Source organism: Neofelis nebulosa, chromosome 9 (assembly GCF_028018385.1).
Source record: "Neofelis nebulosa isolate mNeoNeb1 chromosome 9, mNeoNeb1.pri, whole genome shotgun sequence".
Lineage (NCBI taxonomy): Eukaryota > Metazoa > Chordata > Mammalia > Carnivora > Felidae > Neofelis > Neofelis nebulosa.
The window spans coordinates 113,044,199-113,064,810 of record NC_080790.1 but is presented as its reverse complement, the minus strand read 5'-3'; the positions used below and the strand labels follow the sequence as shown (position 1 = coordinate 113,064,810).

The following is a 20,612-nucleotide window of genomic DNA, read 5'->3' as shown; positions in this document are numbered from 1 at the left end:
AGAGTCTCTCATGGTTCGATTCCATCTCTCTTCCTTTTTCCCCTTCCCACATGTTCGTCTGTTTTGTTTCTTAAATTCCATATATGAGTGAAATCATGTGGTATTTGTCTTTCTCTGACTTCTTTTGCTTAGCACAATATACCTAGCTCTATCCTCATCATTACAAACGGCAAGATTTCATTCTCTTTGATGGCTGAGTAATATTCTGCTGTACATATATATCTTTTTTGCTTTTATTTGTAATTTATTGTATCAAGCATTTAGGAACTGTTTTTGAAGGATTTAACACAAATACAGGCTCCTTGCCAGTTTATCAATCCAGGAAATGATAGAGGTTGAAGGAATAGTGGGGCAGTTCTTTTCATATATTGTGTAGTTATTACAAATATTCTTGAATAGTTCATTACTCAAGAACAATTACTGAACTCCTTCTATACCTAGACCATACACTAGTTTAACAGATACACAGAGAGAAACCGAATAATAGCTCTCTTCGCCAAAAGAATCACAGCCTGATGAGAAATTTCTAAGATACACCACTGTTTTTCTCCATTGGCTCTTTGACAGTTTTGCAGGCAACCACACTATCCGTGGAGAAGTGGCACTTACACGTCTGACGGATTCAGTCGTATGTTTGGTTCAATTCAGATAGAGTTCTCGTCGTGCCGATGGCAAACTCCTTGCTCTGTATTTGTGCCCTGAGTAATGGGATTAAAACTCTGTGCCTGCTGACAACACAGTATATCGTAGTGAAGAATTCTGTGCAAGTGTATAATCCTATCTGTGGTACCCTCAGCAATAAATGATCGCTGAAATTTGTGTAGCCACTGGAAACACAACTCTAAGACCACGTAAGTCTATTTATTTCATAACTAGCTCCATGTTTGACTCCTGGTAGGTTTGACTGGTATCTGTTTCACTTCATTTAAAACTGTAAAAAGTTTAAATATTTCAGAAGCACCCTAAAAGCATAAAAGTGCGAGGAAAGTGTTATCTTTGTTGAGTTTAGAGCTTCTCATTTATTGTTGGTAGACCTGTATTATATAGGAATCAATGGTAATTGATGTATGAATGTAGTGGAACGTAAGAATTCCTATTTAAAGAACCACCCCCCCAAAAGCAGTGCATGACTTGGAGGCCTCTATCCACACTGAAGAGTTACCTAACCTCACAGTGCAGGGTCATGTTGAATAACATTCGTGCCCCCAATGTACCGATTCTATTCGTGGTGAGCTGGGAAATTAAGAGCTTGAATTAAATGATACATTTAAATATTTTTCTTGTTTTAATTTAAATTCCATTTAGTTACTATGTAGTGTAGAATTGGTATCAGGAGTAGAATTCCTCACTTACATATAACACCCAGTGCTCATCTCAAGTGCCTTCCTTAATGCCTGTCAACCATTTAGTCTAATATAAATATATATATATATATATATATATATATATATATATATATATACCAAATATTCTTTATCAGTTCATCAGTCAATGGGCATTTGGGCTCTTTCCATAATCTGGCTATTGTTCATAGCACTGCTATAAACATTGGGGGGCATGTGTCCCTTCGAATCAGTGTTTTTGTATCCTTTGGATACAGACCTAGTCGTGCAATTTCAAGGTCACAGGAGAATTCTATTTTTAACTTTTTGAGATACCTCCATACTGTTTTCCAGAGTGAATGCAGCAGTTTGCATTCCCACCAACAGTGCAGAAGTGATCCCCTGTTGCTTCCTGAGTTGTTCATTTGAGCCATTCTTACAGGTGTGAGGTGGTGTCCCGTTGTGGTTTTGATTTGTATTTCGCTGATGATGAGTGATGTTGAGCATCTATCCATGAGTCTGTTAGTCATCTGAATGTCTTGTTTGGAAAAGTGTCTATTCATGTCTTCTGCCCACTTCCTCACCAGATTACTTGTTTTTGGGGGTTGAGTTTGATAAGTTCTCTATAGATTTTGGATACTCTCCCTTTATCTGATATGTCACTTGCAAATATCTTCTCTCATTCCATCAGTGGCCTTTAAGTTTTGTTGAGTGTTTCCTTTACTGTGCGGGTTTTGATGTTGAGGTCCCAATAGTTTGTTTTTTGCCTTTGTTTCCTTTAACTGCAGAGACATGTATAGTCACAAGTTGCTGTGGCCAAAGTCAAAGATATTGCTGCCTATTTTCTCCTGTAGGATTTTTGATGGTTTCCTATCTCACATTTAGGTGTTTCATCCATTTTGAATTTATTTTTGTGTATGTTGTAATAAAGTGGCCCGATTTCATTCTTCTGCATGTCGTTGTCCAGTTTTCCTAGCATCATTTGCTAAATAGACTTTTTTCCATTGGATACTGTTTCCTGATTTCTTGAAGATTAGTTTGCCATACATTTGTGGGTTCATTTCTTGGTTTTCTACTCTGTTCCAATGATAGGTGTCTGTCTTATGGCAGCACCATACTGCCTTGATGATTACAGCTTTGTAATACAGCTTGAAGTCTGTAATTGTGAGGCCTCCAGCTTTGCTTTTCTTTTTCAGCATTACTTTGTCTATTCGGGGTCTTTTCTGGTTCCATACAAATTTTATAATTGTTTGCTGCACCTCTGAGAAGAATGCTGGTGTTACTTTGATAGGGGTTGTCTTGAATGTGTAGATTGCTTGGGGTAGTATAGACGTTTTAGCAGTCTTTGTTCTTTCAATCCATGAGCGTGGAATGGTTTTCCATTTCTTTGTGTCTTCAATTTCTTTGATAAGTGTTCTTTCGTAAGTGAAACTTGTCATAGTTTTCAGCGCACAGATCTTTTACCTCTTTGGTTAAGTGTCGTAGACTCTGGGTCTGGAATTTTCTCTTGTCCAGCAAGAAATGGGATGCAGGATAAAAAATGTGAAACAGGCTAATGTCCAGGAGGAGACAAGAGCCCCGAGAAAGGGTCCTTGCTCCGTTTTTATTAGGATCAGAAGGCTTACAAACATGGTAATGGACGTGCACAAAGAGACAATGAAATCATGAACATTAACTCCTGGGCATGAGGGAAAGGGGGTTTTGAAGATATGTGGTGTTAGGGGTTTAGGTTAATATAAAACAGAATCCTGATGCCCGGTGGAAGATTGTTTACGGCAGATGTGAGGCATCACCTCTGTTTACCTGAACTGATCTAGGGGACAGGAAAGACAGAGCATGCTACCTCAGGGTCAACAAGGCACCTTTCTTTTGCTAATTACCTCTGCTCTGGGGAACTTCACCCTGCAAAGGTCTATACCCTATATACTGGTTTACCTCATTTGGTCCTTTCTTCCTGTGAAAGCAGCTTTCTGCAATTGTACTAAGTTGGGGGGTATTTCTGCCCTGAATATCTAATCTTGTTTACCCCATCCTGGATGTTTTCGTCCTGAGTTTCCCTATTCCTACACCTTTGTCCTATACTGGGGGCCTTTGCCCCATTTACCTAATCTTATGAACCTAATCTTGTTTACCCAAACTTGGGTGTGTACATCCCATGCCTTTCTAATTCGTTATGCCTTGTTAACCCATGGGGTGCAAGCTCAGGGAATACCTAAGCTTATTCCGCACAGTTAAGTTTATCTCTAGGTTTCTTAAGGCTTTTGGTGCATTGTAAATGGGATTGATTCCTTGCTATCTCTTTCTGCTGCTTCATGATTGGTGTGTAAGAAATGCAACCAACTTCCGTATGGTGATTTTATATCCTGAGGCTTTACTGAATTCATGCATCAGCTCTAGCAATTTTTTGGTATAGTGCTTTTGGTTTCCAGGTAGAGTATCATGTCACTCTGAGAAGAGTGAAAGTTTGACTTCTTCCTTCCCAATCACTCTGCCTATTATTTCTTTCTTTTGCGTGATTGCTGAGGGTAGGAATTCCAGTACTCTGTTGAAAAACAGTGGTGAGTGTGGACAACCCTGTTGTGTTCCTGATCTTAGTAGGAAAGCTCTCAGGCTTTCCCCATTGAGGATGATATTAGCTGTGGGTTTTCCATATATGGCTTTTATGATGTTGAGGTGTGTTCTGTCTATCTCTACTTTCTTGAGAGTTTTTTTAAGCAGGAAAGGAAGCTGTATTTTGTCACATGCCTTTTCTGCATCTATTGAGAGGATCATGTGGTTTTATCCTCCCAGTTATTAACGTGGTGTATCATGGTGATTGATTTGCAGATATTGAGCCAGCCCTGCCGTTCAGGAATAAATCCTGCTTGATTCTGGTGAATAATTCTTTTAATGTACTTTTGGGTTCGGTATGCTAGTATCTTGTCAAGAATTTATGTGTCTGTGTTCATCAGGGGAATTGGATGTAATTCTCCTTTTTAGCAGGTCTCTGTCTGGCTTTGGAATGAAGGTAATGCTGGCCTCATACTTGAGTTTGGAATTTTTCCTTCCCTTTCTATTTTTTGGAACAGTTTGACAAGAGTATGTATTAACTCTTCTTAATGTCTGGTAGAATTCGCCTGGGAAGCCGTGTGTCCCAGTTCTCCTGTTTGTTGGGAGATTTTTGATTACTGATTGAATTTCTTTACTGTTATGGGTCTGTTCAAATTTTCAGTTTCTTCTGTCACAATTGTGATAGTTTATATGTTTCTAGGAATTTATCCATTTCTTCAGGATTGCCCAATTCATTGAAATATAATTGATCATAATATTCTTTTATAATTGTTTGTATTTCTGTGGTGGTGTTTGTGATCTCTCCTCTTTAATTCATGATTTTATTTCCTGGAGACCTTCTTTATTTCTTTTTGGTAAGTCTGGTTAGAAGGCTATCAATTTGTTAATTGTTTCAAGGAACCAGCTTCTAGTTTTGTGAGTCTGTTCTGTTGTTGTTTTTTTATAACATTGATTTCTGCTCTAGTCTTTATTATTTCTCTTTTTCTGCTGCGTTTGGGCTTTATTTGCTGTCCTTTTTCCATGTCCTTTAGGTGTAAGGTCAGGTTGTGTATTTGAGACATTTCTTCCCTCTTTAAGAAGGCCTGGAATGCTGCATACTTCCCTCTTACGACCACCTTGGTACATGCCAGAGGTTTTGGACTGTCATGTTTTCATTTTTGTGGGCTTCCTTGTACTTTTTATTTCCTCTTTAATTTCTTGGTTAACCCATTCATTCTTAGTGGGATGTTCTTTAACCTCTGTGCATTTGTAGTCTTTCCAAATTTTTTCCTGAGCTACATAACAAGTTTCAAAGCGTTGTGGTCTGGAAATATGCATGGTGTGATCTTGATCATTTTGTACCGGTTGAGGGCTTATACTACAGCATCTTTATTCATTCATCCCTTGGTTTAAATACCTCACTTGCTTTGGAGTCAAAGGTAACCCACACGCTCAGAGAGTAGAGGTGGGCTTACCTGAGTTTCCAGTGGGTTTATAAGTGCTGTGTGCTGTGTGGACAGTATGAAATTGTCCAGGATGGGTGATTGTGTCTCATGTTGCACCTTACAGGTAAGCACCTACTCAGACCCCTGCCCCAACAAACTCACCAAATGCAAGCTTTCTTGTGTAGTTCTCATTGCTCTTCTTGGGTATGAGTTGCTTGACTCCCTTGGTCATATGATAGTTCTCTATCTGGGTGACATGCACATTCGTGGATAGAAACTCTGCACATGGCAGATAAGAGCCACCAAATCTGAGGAGGGTGACGACTGGTACAGTGTCACTGTAGGGGGAACTGACACGGCCCAGAGAAAGCAGACAATTACTATAGGAAGTCCACTGTGGATCCCTGGGAATTCCTTGACGATGGGTCATCTGCCCAGGGTCTGCCCCAGAGGAGGATTCAGGTACTTGTTAACAGATTCCCGCATAGGTAAATGCATGGCTGAATGAGAGTGTGCTTTGAGTGAATACATGCTTGATGCATGGTCGGAAGGAGGAATGCATGAAGAAAAGAATGAATGGGCTTGATGAAAGCCTCAAAATCTTGCTCTCTCTTATTTTTCCACTTTGGCCATGTAAGATGCAAAGATGAACATTAAATACCATTTAAAAGCCTACAGGTCAGGTGACTCACTCTACGCTTTGGTAATTCTAACATTTTAAGATTCACAGACTCTACATCTTTTTGACTCCAAGAGACTGAGTAAAATTTACATAGGAAGGAACTAGGATTTGGAGAGGTTCAGTAATCTGCCCAAGGTCACAAGTGGCAAAGCTGGGGTCACACCAGACACAGCGTGTTTTACTGTCGTGCTAGTCGGACACCCCAACTTTCAGGCTCTATGCATTTATGGTTCCTGGCTTCTGAAATTATGATCTAATGACTCTAGAACTCTTTTCAAGTGGATTTTCAGCTGTGCAGTAGAATGTATTCACAGTGAGGAAAAATGGCACGATTGTTAAATACTATAAGATGTTATATATTTCAGTAGAATTCATAGGAAGTCACAGTATGACATAGGCTAACACTAAACCAAAGGCAGGGAGACTGGGTTGTGGTCCCTACACTGACACCACAGCTCAATGCAGGGGAATGGCAGGGAAGCCACATGTTTCAGCTTGAGGGAAAGATGTGAATGTTCCATGGCCAGTGGATGGCATGGAATGTGATTGGACTTGGAGAGAACATTACTGAGGAAAGCTAGTTTTCCCAGAAGAACAGATGGACACCCTAACGACACTGTATTTGATGAAATTAATGCAAATTGAGCAGCAGGAAACACTAGTTGTCTCAGAGAATCAGAGAACAGCAGAGCTGAGGGTAGACCAGGGCAGACCATGGAAAGATCAAGTGCCAGGAGAGAGACTCAGCCCCCCCCGGACAACTAATCCAAATGAGACCTGGGAGCGGGTGACACACAAGAACCTTCCTGCTGGTGTCTCGGCTCCCCAGAAGCCATAGGAGTAGACCACAGCCACGCGTGGATTTCCTGTGTGGGGATCGATGTCTTGACTGTGTTGTGGTGACCCTTCAGGGAGCTGTCACCAGGCCCCAGTGACATTCCAGTTAGAAATGAGTGAGTGGAATTGTGCAGGCTTGTAGAGGTTCTGCCTGCCTTTGGATCCCTTTGTTTTGTTTCAGGAGATACTAAGCTTGGGGGCTACCTTTCTCCATGTTGAGATTCCATCCAAATCCAGAGGATTATATGGAGCTACCGTGTCTGTGATTTATGTTTGGAGTCAGGAAGTAGGCCAAAAAAGACACAATGCACATTCTTGAGCTCAGGTTTGTCCCTAAACCTCAGGAAGGCCAGACAGTCTTGTAGGCTCAGTTTAATAACTTTTTGGACCATTCGGTGCACACATGTAGTTGTGTTTAACCTGTTGACTATCTTTTGAGTTTGGAGTTTTTCTGGCCCTGTGTTCATGTTTTGGTAGTTGGGTCATTATGAAGGGCATGGTCTGTCACATGGCTTCATTCGAGAGTGGGCACAGGACCCAGACTGAAAGAAGAGCCATGTGTAGAATCCCAGCCTACAGGGTTGTTTGTGGGTGAAGGGGCACAGTATCCAGTGTGTAGTGATGACTTGGTACATGCTTCAGATTTTGAAAATTTTAGTTTTACAAACCAAAGGGATGGAGGTTGTCAGGCTGTACTCACCGTTCACAGACACAAGGGGCTTGAACCAGATACCTACGCCACATCAGGATGCCCTGTTGTTAACTTCACATAGTAATAGGTGCCCCCATCCTTGGGTGACACATCACTGATGTGGATGGAATAGTCTGTTTGGTTGATCTCTGTGTTTTCCACTTGGTTTAATTGGGGGAACGGGTTTCTGGAGGAAGGGAGTGGAGAGACTCAAGAAATGCTTTCAGAAAGTGATGGAACCAGCATGTTGGCTTCTATGTCACACCGGAACGGGCTCTACTCAAGCACAATGCTTGTGTCCGGAGACTCTCAGCCCACACAAGACTGATGACCCTTCATGTCCACGAGTCCATTGCCATGTACTTACTGCCAGGGCTATTTTGCAACTGGTTCCTTGTGAGCCCTGTCTCCTCTTAGAGATCTACAGGATGTTAAGTTCAGGGGGGTGGTTGAGCAAGAGGAGCATGCAGAGCAGGCCCAAACTGCCCATAGGAGATGACAAGACTCCCCTCTCCCAGGGATGTCACCATCCTCTCACATTGTCCTGGAATGACGAATTCCATGCTGGGAAGCCATCCATGGCCCCTACTGAGCATCTTTCCTCCAGCCTCCAGCATCTCTCCCTTCCTCCAACCTCCAGGAGACTTCACACCTTCCATCAGACTCTAAACTCTTCAGAGTTTAGAGACTGGGGTATGTAATGCCTTGATAATCAGGAGCACTGGATTTGCAAATAGATGCAGTCAAGGTTCCAATCCTGAATACACTTTTTGGTGATTGGGCTATATACACTTCGACTTTGAAATTTTCATTTGTGTAGCTCAAATATTCAAACTGAGTTCATAGTCTGCACTCAGACATTCTCTTACCCCTTCTACCCTGTTCCGTATGTGGCACATCCTCCAAACATTTGGGCAAACCAAAAAGGGACCCATGTTCTACACCCTCACTTGTCCACCCTTGTCTGCCTGCTAGAGGCCCTGTTGGTTTTACCTCCTAAACACCTGTGGAATCTGTTTCTCCATCTCCATCATCTCTTGCCCAAATGAAAACTATTACTTCCTAATAGGCTACCCCCATCTTGTTTTGCCCAGCGTAAGCTCTACCTTCTCCTTCTTCCAAGGTGGTCTTCTACAACACACATCTGATTATATGCCTTCTTGCATAAACAGTTTTGTGGTTTCTCATTGCTCCTACAAACCCAGAGTGTTTGGTATATAGTATATGGTGTATGACATATTGTGTGCTATGTGGTATATCATATATGGTATGTGGTAGTGTAAACAATCCACCCTTCCATGACTGGCTTGGCCCCTAGAGACAAAAGGATCCCTGCCTTTTCTGGTACTGACCACAGTCTCTTATTCCACATTGGGTTCCCTGGGAAAGAGGTATTGAGATGAATATGAACAAGCAGGTCATTTTCAGGGAGTACTTTTAGGATCAAACCTGTGGAAGGGAGGAGAAGGGAGTAGGAATTTTTAGAAGAAGCTAAGCTGCAGTGAGGTCTCAATGACAACCTCAGGTGATCTCCTGTGCGTGCTGATACTAAGATGTTATTTCAGAGTTGTCCTGAGCTGGGGTGAGCGGGCTGGGCCTCTATATCCCCATGTTGAGGAGCCACTGGATGTGGCAGGTTACCAGGCATGACCTGGGGCAAGGTGGCTCTTCTCAGCTGAGGCCATCTCAAAGAGGGTCACAGCCCAGGGCCACCTCCTGAGGCCTGGTGCATCACAGCATCCACCTTGCTCTGCAGAGCCCCTTCCAACTCTGTTCCTTGACCTCAGCACATGGATTAACTGTGCCCCCCCCCCCCATTGAGGTCCTTAGAACTACCCCAGTCACCCAGGGGCCCTGAGGTCTCTGAGCACACCTGGACTAACCTGGGCTTTCCCACTTGGAAACGTTTAGGATGACTATCATGGGGACAGAGAAGCAGCTCCTTCTGGGATCTCTGAGTGCCTGGCTCTGGAGTGAGCTCTGGCAGAGGACAGAGGAAGGAGGAGAAGGAACCTAAGAACTGGAGTGAGATAAAACCTGGGTTACGAAACAAAATCTCCCCACTATTCACTTCCTTGCAATATCCCCCAAAGGGGTGTGAGAGGCAGAGATCCAGCTGAGGACAAGATGTTGACTTTTTTTAATGACCTTAATTTGTGTAACAGTTTTACATTTAGAAAAAACTTGGGACAATCATACAGAGTTCCAATATACAGCTGCACACAGTTTCCCATCTTATTGACGTCTTACAGTAGTATGGTACATTTACTATAATTTAATGAACCCATGTTGGTACATTATTATTTAGCAAAGTCCATAATTTATTTAGATTTTGTCTTGGCTTGGGCTACTATAAGAAAACACCATAAACTGGATGCCTTGTACAACAGGAACTAATTTCTCAGAGTTCTGCGCATGAAAATCTGAGATCAGGGTGCAGGATAATTAGGGTTGTGATATGCATTTCCCACAATAGCAAAACAGATGGTTGTGTAGTCTCCTGGTCTGCCCCACCCCCCTCCGATGAACCTGCATAAGGTACAAAGGTGAAAAAAATGGCAGAAGGGAATGGGCATAAAGCTGAAGAGGTACAGGAGAAACGAGAAGGGAAGAAGCTGGAGGTAAAGTTCAAACTCAATGGGAGTGGGGTTCATGAAGGCACAGAGACCTTCATGGGAATGCGGCCCAGGATACTGTTCCCAAGCATCCAGATATGCAGCCAGAGGAGGAGAGTGAGGATAAACTTACCACGTCACTGAGGACAGTGGGGGTGGGGTGGGGTGACAATGTCCCAGAGGAAGTGATGCCAGCAAATATTCACATTAATGTTGTAAAGATTTCACAGAATCGGAAGTGCCAAGGATGGAGTGTTGGAAGCTGATCCCAAGTGAGAAAGGAGGGAGATAATCCAGACACTTGCTCTCTATTGTAAACTGTGCCGTCAGAGGAAGGCAGGCCCTCTGCAAATTACTCTTGATAAGTCTTTGCAAACAAATAAAACTCTTCCCTTTTCAACGTTTCTAATGTTTCAAAAGCCCATATACCAAGTGAATAATAGTTTTACTGTTTTTTTATGTCCCGATACATTCATAACTGACTGTTGGAGGGTTTCTGAGATGTTGAAAAAAGTTTCTAAAGGTCACAGAAAAATCATTACTTTGCCCACTGATTACTGGCATCACTTTTCATGGTTTCAGCTGCACCGTCATTGTTTTGGTCTTGCATCACTGTGCAAAGTGAGCACTATTTCCATTTATCAAGTTGGCTGATCTTAAGTTCTAGGGAAGTAGTTCAATTCAGGTATGAGCTGTGGGAATGCAGAGTGAGAGAGTGGAATTGATATTTTACATGGGGTTGTTTTTGGAAGGTGCTTTTCATAAAGGGACATATCAGCAGAGCTTGAAAGGGGGAGAGACCGAGCCATGCACATCTGTAGGGGGAAAAAGGACAGAAGGGAGACAATTTGACCTCCATTTCCATAGGATCACTGTGGCGGAACCCAGAGAGTCTGTTAGGGACGTGGCAATGGTCCAGGAAGGGATGCTGGTGGCCGGGACCAGGGGGCAGCCCGGGAGCGAGCAGTGTGCATGTGCTGGGTGGAGCTCCCTGGTGTGTGGGAGGAGGCTTGCCCTCGCTCCTGAGAGCTTTCCAGGAATTTTGCAAGCTACTTGTTCCACTGTTGGCAGCTTGAAATTGGCCACGTTGGAAGTGTAGACACCACCGAAGTGGACAAGCACTACAAATTGGGCTTCTTTTTCCCCCTGAGACGTGGATTGTTGAACATTTACCATCTTGCCACTGCACATACCTTTATGAAGGCAGAATTGAGCACGGGATATGAAGAAGGAAATCAGGGAAGGGTCCAGGTTTCTGGACTGTCAGCACGTGTACATGAGCAACGAGGTCGGGAAGGATGAAGGTGACAGAAGAGGTAGTGTTCCCATCACAGGGAGAGGAAGAGATATTCCTCTGTGGGTTTGAGTAGAAGGACATGTAGGCAAAGAGGGAGGAGAATCCCTTCTCTTCTTCCAACCAGGATGGGATTCATTTGTATTCGAGAGACATTGGAGAACTCACCAAGGCTTAGGAGTCTGAGGGTTGGCAGGAATAACCTGTGAGAACATGGACTTGAGTGTGTACTTCATGACCATGGTCCCCAGGAGAAGGATAAGAGATAGCCTGGTATGCGTACATGTGACTTGTTTCTCACATTCTAGTAGGATATCCATGTGTCAGTCTCCAGAGACATTCTATTGCCCTGCTCAGGACCAGGTATGAAGACCAGCTCTGGGGCATCACGGACTGGGAGAGGAGCAGCAGGAACTGTGGGCAGGTGGGTCTCTGGGGAAGCAGGCATCTGGGGCAGGGTTGTGGAAGCTTCTAGTTGTTCCTTGTCTTAGGCTGGGCCCCTCAGGGAAGGAAGGAGGCAGCAGAGACCGAGGATGGCACGTAGCAGGGGAGGAAGGAAGGAGTTGTGGACCCATGTTCACATTTGATTATCTGCTCATCATTCCAGAAATGTTCTCCACGTGTCTCCTATGTCCTCGGTGCTACTTTCCTCCTGGGTCACCTGTAGTGAGAGGACAGGCGGTCTCTGACATGGACTGTGCCTCCTCAGCCTTCCTCCCTAGATCCTGATCCCCCTTCCCCATCCTCTCCAGTCTGTCCCACGGAGGGTCAGAGCGGGAGCTGTCCTCAGAGCAGCCAGCGGGCACCTGTCAGCATTCCTCTAAATGTGGACACCTGGTGCCCAAATAATCTAGAGATGGTCTCCACAGGGTTTTCCACCCAGCTGTTGCTCAGTCAGCCCACTTACTTCTCAGAAACCCTAGGCCTCTGTGCACATCCTTTGCCAGCCTTTGACCCCACCCACCTCCTACAGGACCTGAGAGTCCTCCTGGGAGTTTGGAACCTCCCAGAGGGATTCCTGAGGCCCCTTAGGGTATCGAAGGAGTTATTTCACCTGCTCTTTACTCCAAGTGGGCGGTGACCCTGTATGACCTGTGGGCTGCCCCTCTTGCTGATCTGGCTCTTTCTTGGACTGACCTTGCCCTGTCTTCCTTGTCCATAACTCACAGTCAATCCATTACATCCTGTGGACATAGATGACTGAGACAGTGACAAGCAGCAGTAACAGCTTGGGACCCAGGTAGAGAGCCACCAGGAGTGGAGTGGACAGTTCTCGATCTGGAAATGAAGGGACAGGAGGCAGCATCAGAGAGGGATCCAGGAGTCCACTCCCAGGGGCCTCCACTTACTCCATCTGAGGGAACCTGGACCCATCAATGCTCTGAAGCTAATGAATCTCCCTGTGAGACGCTCAAGGCAGAATTCAGAGTTGAAGTACCTCATCTGGCTCACCCCTTCTCTGGCTACCGGGGGTCCTTCCTGAGGGAAGGGATCGAGGCTGTGCATCTTGGTGCAGCAGGGTCGGCAACATAGGCATCCAGCCTTCCAACCCAGACAACCCTAATACCCATTTCCAGTCTTAGCACACAAGCAAGCTTGCTAGTTCAGGCACACTGGAAGCACCAGAAGTAACAGCCCTGGTATGAGCCCCAATGCAAGGCCAAAGACCAAAGTCTAACCCAAGCCAGTCCAGAGGAGGTGATGTTGATTTGTCTCTTCCTGCTTTCCTGGTTCAGGAAAGTCAGGTCAAGACTGACCCCTGGAAATCACACGGTCCAAGAATAGGAGGACTCTGAAAGGTGGAAGACGAAGGCAGACGGTCTAGATGCCGGCAGTCTGGAAGAACACAGCACCAGGTATCCTGGCTCCATGCTACTGAATCCCCAAGCACAGGAGACCCAGGTGTGGCATTCAAACAAAGACTAGTGTCAGCAACCCTAGCTCCCATTTCAAAAAACGGGGAGCAAAATAATCCCCAATCAAGCAGAACAGGGAAAAAAAGAGGAGAAAAATTAATGAAATTGAAAATACGCAAGAGAGAAAATCACTAAAACAAAAGAGAGTTTGTGGAAAAGATTAGTAAAATTGAAATACTTCTTAGTAATTCTGACAATGAAAAAAGGGAAAAATAAATATTTCCAATGTCAGGATAGAAATAGGATATTACTACAGAGCCTACAGACAGCAAAACAATAACAAGGTAATATGATGAGAACTCTATGGGTAGAAATTGGACAACTCAAGAAAATGGACCAGCTTCCTCAAAGCACAACGTGCCACAAGCATCCAATATGAAATGAAGAATTTGAGTAGCCCTAGCTATCCAGATTCTCTTCATATATATATATATACATATATATATATATATATAAAAGAGTTGTGGAGTCCCATGTGGTTCACAAGAAAGTTCCCCCAAGCATTTAGAGATGAAATAAAACCAAGTTTGGTGCACAAAATAAAGTCTCAGAAGAAATTTTGAGAACTATCCATTCCATTATAACTGATTGTAGGGAGTTACTGTTAATTTTACAAAGTGTGTAATGGTATTGGTTTTGTTGAAAAACGAAAGTCATTAATCACATGACCACACAATTATGGACTCCATTTGCAACTGGATGTGCATCCATGACTGAGTCATTAGTGGCCACAGTTAGGCAGGACCTCTAGTGTTAAGAGAAGTTGTTCTCCCCTTCCTATCTCTCCTCTCCTAGTTGGCAGGCAGGGTCATGGACACTCGGTGACTCAGTGTTGACCCAGCAATGAGGACAGTGTCATGGGGTATGTTATAAGGAAATGGGCCTTTGAAAGGTCTTCTGGAACAAAGACTCCTGGAAACATGGCTGAAACTCCTCCATATATTATAAGAGCGAGATAAGATATAATTTGGTCATAGAAAGGGGACCTATAGGTCCTTGGGACAATGCCCAGCTGTTATCTCTAACACATTTGTCATATAGGCTGGTGGTCCCTGTCCTCAGGGACTCAGGTTTCTCTTGACTGGTTTAGCCCATCACCTGGACTAAGGGCAGGACATCTTCTCCATCTGTCCCCCATTGCTCTCTGAGTCGGTTCTGTAAACTTCCAAGCTCCCAGGGTGGTTGTAGCAGATCAGAGATGAACTGGAATTGGCATCAAGTAAATGTGCAGTGAGTAATCATGATTATTGCTGGCCTGTTGTCCCAAAGCAGGGGACAAAGGTGGTTTGTGCTGTGAGCACCCATGGTCACCCGGGAGCCTGGTCCAGACTCAACACTCTGTCCTCAGGGTTCCCGTCCAGAATTTCAGAGTGGCAAGTGCAGACCTTTGCTGAGAAGGGGATAGAAGGGTGTAAGAAGGATCGATATGAAGCCCAGGTGAGAATGAACAGAAGGAGGAGGTGGCTGGCCTGGCGTGGTGACATAATTACTGTCAGGTGAAGGTGCAGGAGGCAAGATGCTAGCGACAAGATCATCTCCCTCCCTCTGTTGTTTCCTTCTCTAATGCATGTTTATGTCAAAAGATCTAAAAAGCTATGTACCAAAATCTTAACAGTGGTCACTCTTGGAGCACGAGCTTTGGGGAGGGAAGCTCATATCAAAATTCTACTTTATGTCTGTAGACCTCTAGATTATTCTATAATAGGCATGAATGACTGCTTTTCACATAAAAAAAGAAAAGATAGAATTTAAAGTGCCAGGTCAGTTGGCATCTCGGACTCACCGTGGGTCGTATGGGCTTCCTGGTCCTTCTGGTGGGCAGAGACCACAAGGGTATAGGTTTTGGTGACCTCGGGCTGCCTGTCATGCTGCACCTGGCAGGTGAAAACCACATCTTCCCTGTGGGCGGATAAATTCACCAGGAGCCAGCTGGTCCAGTTAAAGGTCCCATCCTTGTTCTCTATGAGGTTCGAGGCCATTGAGGCCATTTCTGTTGGGGACACATGTCCGTTCTCCAGCCAGGTCAGCTGGAGGCGCTGGGGGTAGAACTTCTTCACTTGGCAAATGACCTTCACCTGGTCCCCTGTCACGGGTTGCTGGGCAACCTCCAAGGTGGGTGGAACTGAAACAGCACAGAGCAGAAGCTCTGACCTCATGGAACAGACACGTCACCGGGGAGGGGCTCGAGAACTTAGCTCCCCCCACGCAGCAAGGGAATCACCCAGATCAGTGCTAGGCAGACAGCTGGTGCTCAAACACTGAGGGTAGTCTTTGCATGTGAGTGAAATCCCTAAGCACAGTGCCCAGTACACAGTAGGTGCTCAAGGTACCTACTGGTAGCTCCTATTAGGGTAATGATGAGTGAAATCGAGCCCCCAGCATGTATTTGGAATCGAATAACTAGCAAAATCCATGAAATCACCGAGCACACAGTGGCTGGATTACAGTAGGTGCTCAATAATTGGAGTGGCTCTGGGAAAGTAAATCGAACTACCTAGCACGGTAGGTGTTCACCCGGAACTGCCGTTAAAACAGGAGGAGGTGACGGTACCCCTGGGTGCCCGGTGGTTGGGAGGGTCTGTCAGGAGGCAGGTTCCAGGGGATGGAAGGCTGGGAGCACGGAGTGGGGGAGGGGCAGGCTGGGAGGCTTGGGGGCCGGAGCTGGGCTTGGGCCGGGGGTGACGGGCATCTACCTCGGAGGGTCTCGGACAAGTTGGCAGCCCCACGAAGAGGAGGGCCCCCCTGCAGGGTCACGTGGGCCACCTCGCAGATGACCTGGGAGCGAACGTCCCCCGGGGCCAGCAGCAGCCTGGCTGTGCTGATGATGCTGTAGGAAGCGCTGTCTCCCTCTGGGTCCACGGTGGTCTGGGAGGCTGCCAGCTCATTCCCGTTTTTGAACCATTTCAGGGTGACGTTTCTGGGGGAGAAGCCGTGGGACTCGCAGGTGAAGCTCACAGTCTGCTCAGGTGTGGCCCTGGCCGTGGGGCCCGACACCACGGGGGGAGAGGGTTTGGCTGCAAGAGGAGCATTTACGAGCAGTAAGCATGACTCTGGTCATCCTCAGCAACGACAGGTATGTGACACTGTGCAGAACCCTCACGGATTATTTTCCAGCCCTGCAGGGGTGGAGGGGGCCCCGAGGAGAGCCGGAACCAGGTGGCCAGCCGCCCGCAGGCCTGGATGTGGCCAAGCCCAGCGCCCCCGGTGAGAGGGGACCGAAGGCCTTTCTCCTACTCGGGTGGGAGTGAGGGGCACGTGAGGCAAATACAGGCAGTTTTGATTTGAATTTAACACTGAAAATGCTTCTCCAGGACCAAACTCGGATCTGTCTTTATCCCAAACTTAACTTACACCTGGAGCTCTCCCTTCAGGTATTTGTGAATTTACTCTAGTTTTCACTCTTTCCACAAACATTCCGTAGGGTCTCATCTCCAATCCCTGAGTCTGAGAGGGAGGGAACGAGGGGTTGTTTTTCTGAATCTGCGTTCTTCTCTTGGGTCGGTGTTGGGTTGAACACCAAGATCACGGAGTGCTGAGAAAGCCAAAGATGGTTAATTTTTCAATCGTGAATCAATTTCAAGGACAGAGACACCGGTCTATGGAGCAGGCAGAAGCCCTCTTGTGTCCTGGGAACACACACATCAGTGACGCAAGAGGGAGGGCATTTCAGAAGGTCCTATAGGGGGTCTCCAAATTGTCCCTTATTACCAAACACCTTCTAGAACAGTCGTCAGAGGGCACATATTGCAGATATGTGTATTTGTGAATGTTCAACTTCCTTTCTAAAACTCAGCAAACATTCTGAGGACATAGGTAGGAGGTGTCACGTGAGTAAGTCAAGTCATGAAAACACCAGCAGCCCTGACCCCCCTAGAGGGACAAAGCGCTGTGATTGGTTGTATTGAGAGTGTCTCGGGCCCCTGATGCTAGGCTGACTCCCTGACCCTCAGCTCCTTCAGGCCCGTGCCTGCCTTGTGATGGGGTCCGTGGTATGTCCCCAGCATTCATGGGACAGCCACCGCGTGCCAGGTCCTGTCGTAAGCAACTTACATGCATTCGCTCACTCAGTCCCTGCAGCGGCGCTGTGGGGCTGTGTTGTCATAGACACACGACGACACCGAGCCCAATGTGGGGATGAGTCTTCAGAGGTCCCAGAGCCAGGACGGCAGACCTGGTTGGGAGCCCAGGCACTGGTACTGGCTGCGGTGACCAGGCAAGGGACATACCCACTGGGAACTTGCGTGACACCCTCACAATCAGGGTAAAGCCCCGTTTCCTCCCTATGTCTGAGGGTATAGGGAGACTCGGTTGCTACCGTTAAGAGTCAGTCCCTGTATCACGGGGGCATTTTTCGAAAAGACCCCCAGCGAATGACATACATCGGGCATCTCTTCCAAGCAGGGGTAGCAGAGTCAACAGTGCTGCTGTGCCTCTTCTCCCTGTGATATTTCTGAACGGTTATAACGAAGCACATTCCCCGCCTCCCTGCCCTCGGTGCATTTACCCGCATTGGAAGGGAGGGGAACGTAAGCTTCATGAGAGAAAAGTCCTTGGCTGTTCAATGTTCTCTGCTACGTCCACAGCACTCAGAGACCAGAATGCACACACCAGGTGCTCAGTAAGTGCTGAGTAAGGAGAACTCTGGCCACATTAAGCGGAGGTCTCTCCAGAGGCAGGGGTGAAGTGAGGCCTTGTGACTGGGAAAGTCACCCAGAATTTCAGTCCCTCATCGCTGGAACCAGAAGGCTGGTCAGGATTGGAAAAGGGAAGAGCTGGGAGCCTGCAGACTGAGGTTCCAGATTTTTCCCACCATTTATCAGCCATGGTGTCTTCAGCAAATAGCACAACGTCTCCGGGCCTCAACGTCCCTGATCCGTGGAAGGGGCTCATTCAGGGGCACCCGCCAAAGCACCTGATCCTTATCTGTTGCCCAAGCGATGGAGGGCTTTCTTATTGACTTGTTGTCACAACCAGGGGAAGGAGCGATACTCACCGCTCACGATGACCTGGGTGCCTGGTCCAGACCTAAACTCCACATCCGGAGCCCGTTTCCTGAACTTCACACAGTAGTAGGTTCCCGTGTCTGCTGGGGTGATGTTACTTATGCGGATGGAAAAGTCCAGGTTGCTTCGCTTTGTGATGTCTGTAACAGTTGTTACTCGGGGGGAGTGGCGGTATCCGACAGCACTGAAGATTAACTCCCGGCCTGGCCCTGTGCCCCTGAACCACTCGACCTTCCCAATGGGGAGCAGGGAGGTCAGGGTGCAGCGCAGAGTGGCCGTCTCTCCGGCGGCCACAGACACCGACTTCTCGGGCTGGATCACCTGCAGCTCCATCTCATCTGCCACACCTGGAGGGAGAACAAGACAGCTACTTATGATCCTTGTGTGATCCTGTCCATCCGCTCAAGTATTTATCCACAACGGCTTTCACTGAGTGCACACCGTGAGCCCAGCCCGCTGCGTGTACACGGCATGTAGCCCTTGCGACGAGCCTGTCACACGGGACCCTGTTACAGATGAGGAAAGCAAAACACAGAGAGATTCGGTGATGTGGCACACGGCAGGCGGACGGCCCCAGCCCTCTCTGAAAGCGTCGTGCTTCGCCAAATGATCCTGCTTGTCTGTGTTCTGGCCCCTTGGGGTGTTACGCTTTCTGGTCTCTTGCATTAGGTGGGGCCGTGAGACTTCTTTAGACCATTGTGTGTGAGCGGAAGTGATGGATGTAGTTTCTGGGCTGTGTGTTTAACTTCTGGAACCTCTATGGATCAACTTCCCTCCTTCACTAGCACGTGCACATGCTGGGGTCTGTTCTAGCAGCCTGGATAACTGAGTGGCAGTGATAGGCAGAGCTTTCAACACACACAAACATGAAGTTAAATGAGAAGTAAAATATTCTTTCAAAAATCTGTGGGTTTTTTTCTTATATAATAATCATATTATTTTATTTTTTTAATATAGTTTATTCCAGTTGGGCTTAATACAACACCCAGTGCTCATCCCAACAAGTGCCCTCCTCAATGCCCATCCCCCACTTTCCCCTCTCCCCCATCCCCCATCCACCCTCAATTTGTTCTCTGTAGTTAAGAGTCTCTTATGAGTTGTCTCCCTCCCTCTCTGTTTATAACTATTTTTCCCCCCTCCCTTCCCCCATGGTCTTCTGTTAAGTTTCTCAAGATCCACATATGAGTGAAAATATATGATATCTGTCCTTCTCTGACTGACTTATTTCACTCAGCATAATACCTTCCAATTCTATCCACATTGCTGCAAATGGCCAGATTTCATTTTCTCATTGCCAAGTAGTATTACATTGTATGTAGAAGCCACATCTTCTTTATCCATTCATCAGTTGATGGACATTTAGGCTCTTTCCATACTTTGGCTATTGTTGAAAATGCTGCTATAAACATTGGGGTACCTGTGCTCCTATGCATCAGCACTCCTGTATCCCTTGGGTAAATACAATCCCTGTATGCTGGGTCATAGGGTAGTTCTATTTTTAATTTTTTGAGGAACTTTCATACTGTTTTCCAGAGCAGCTGCACCAGTTTGCATTCCCACCAACAGTGCAAGAGGGTTCCCGTTTCTCCACATCCTCGCCAGCATCTGTAGTTTCCTGATTTGTTCATTTTAGCCACTCTGACCGGTGTGGGGTGGTATCTCAGTGTGGCTTTGATTTGTATTTCCCTGATGATGAGTGACGTTGAGCATCTTTTCATGTATCTTTTGGCCATCTGGATGTCTTCTTTGGAAAAGTGTCTATTCATGTCTTCTGCCCATTTCTTCACTGGATTATTTGTTTTTTGGGTGTGGAGTTTGTTGAGTTCTTTATACATTTTGGATACTAGCCCTTTATCTAATATGTCATTTGCAAATATCTTCTCCCATTCTGTCGGTTGCTTTTAGTTTTATGATTGTTTCCTTTGCAGTGCAGAAGCTTTTTATCTTGATGAGGTCCCAATAGTTCATTTTTGCTTTAAACTCCCTTGCCTTTGGAGATGTGTTGAATAAGAAATTGCTGCGGCTGAGGTCAAAGAGGTTGTTGCCTGCTTTCTCCTCTAGGATTTTGATGGTTTCCTGTCTCACATTCAGGGCTTTCATCCATTTTGAGTTTATTTTTGTGCATGGTGTAACAAAGTGGTCTAGTTTCCTTCTTCTGCATGTTGCTGTCCAGTTCTCCCAACACCATTTGTTAAAGAGACTGTCTTTCTTCATTGGATGCTCTTTCCTGCTTTGTCAAAGATTAGTTGGGCGTACATTTGTGGTCCAGTTCTGGGTT

The 20,612-nt window shown here is 46.0% G+C and overlaps 1 protein-coding gene across 3 annotated transcripts in view; it reads right to left on the bottom strand.

Annotated features, from left to right (window-relative positions):
• LOC131485535 (signal-regulatory protein beta-1-like) overlaps nucleotides 1–20,612 on the bottom strand; it is an 87,071-nt gene that overhangs the window by 56,154 nt on the left and 10,305 nt on the right. For 2 of the 3 annotated variants that reach the window (XM_058685119.1, XM_058685118.1), the window contains 5 exons: nucleotides 18,325–18,681; nucleotides 16,025–16,345; nucleotides 15,115–15,453; nucleotides 12,553–12,693; nucleotides 9,624–12,076 (listed from right to left, as the gene is read on the bottom strand). The exons of the other annotated variant lie outside the window; for it this stretch is intronic. In XM_058685119.1, coding sequence (XP_058541102.1) covers nucleotides 12,593–12,693; nucleotides 15,115–15,453; nucleotides 16,025–16,345; nucleotides 18,325–18,681 — 1,118 coding nt within the window. In that variant the 3' untranslated portion in view covers nucleotides 9,624–12,076; nucleotides 12,553–12,592. Of the gene's footprint in view, nucleotides 1–9,623; nucleotides 12,077–12,552; nucleotides 12,694–15,114; nucleotides 15,454–16,024; nucleotides 16,346–18,324; nucleotides 18,682–20,612 lie in introns of those variants that run through there. 3 annotated transcript variants of the gene reach the window in all.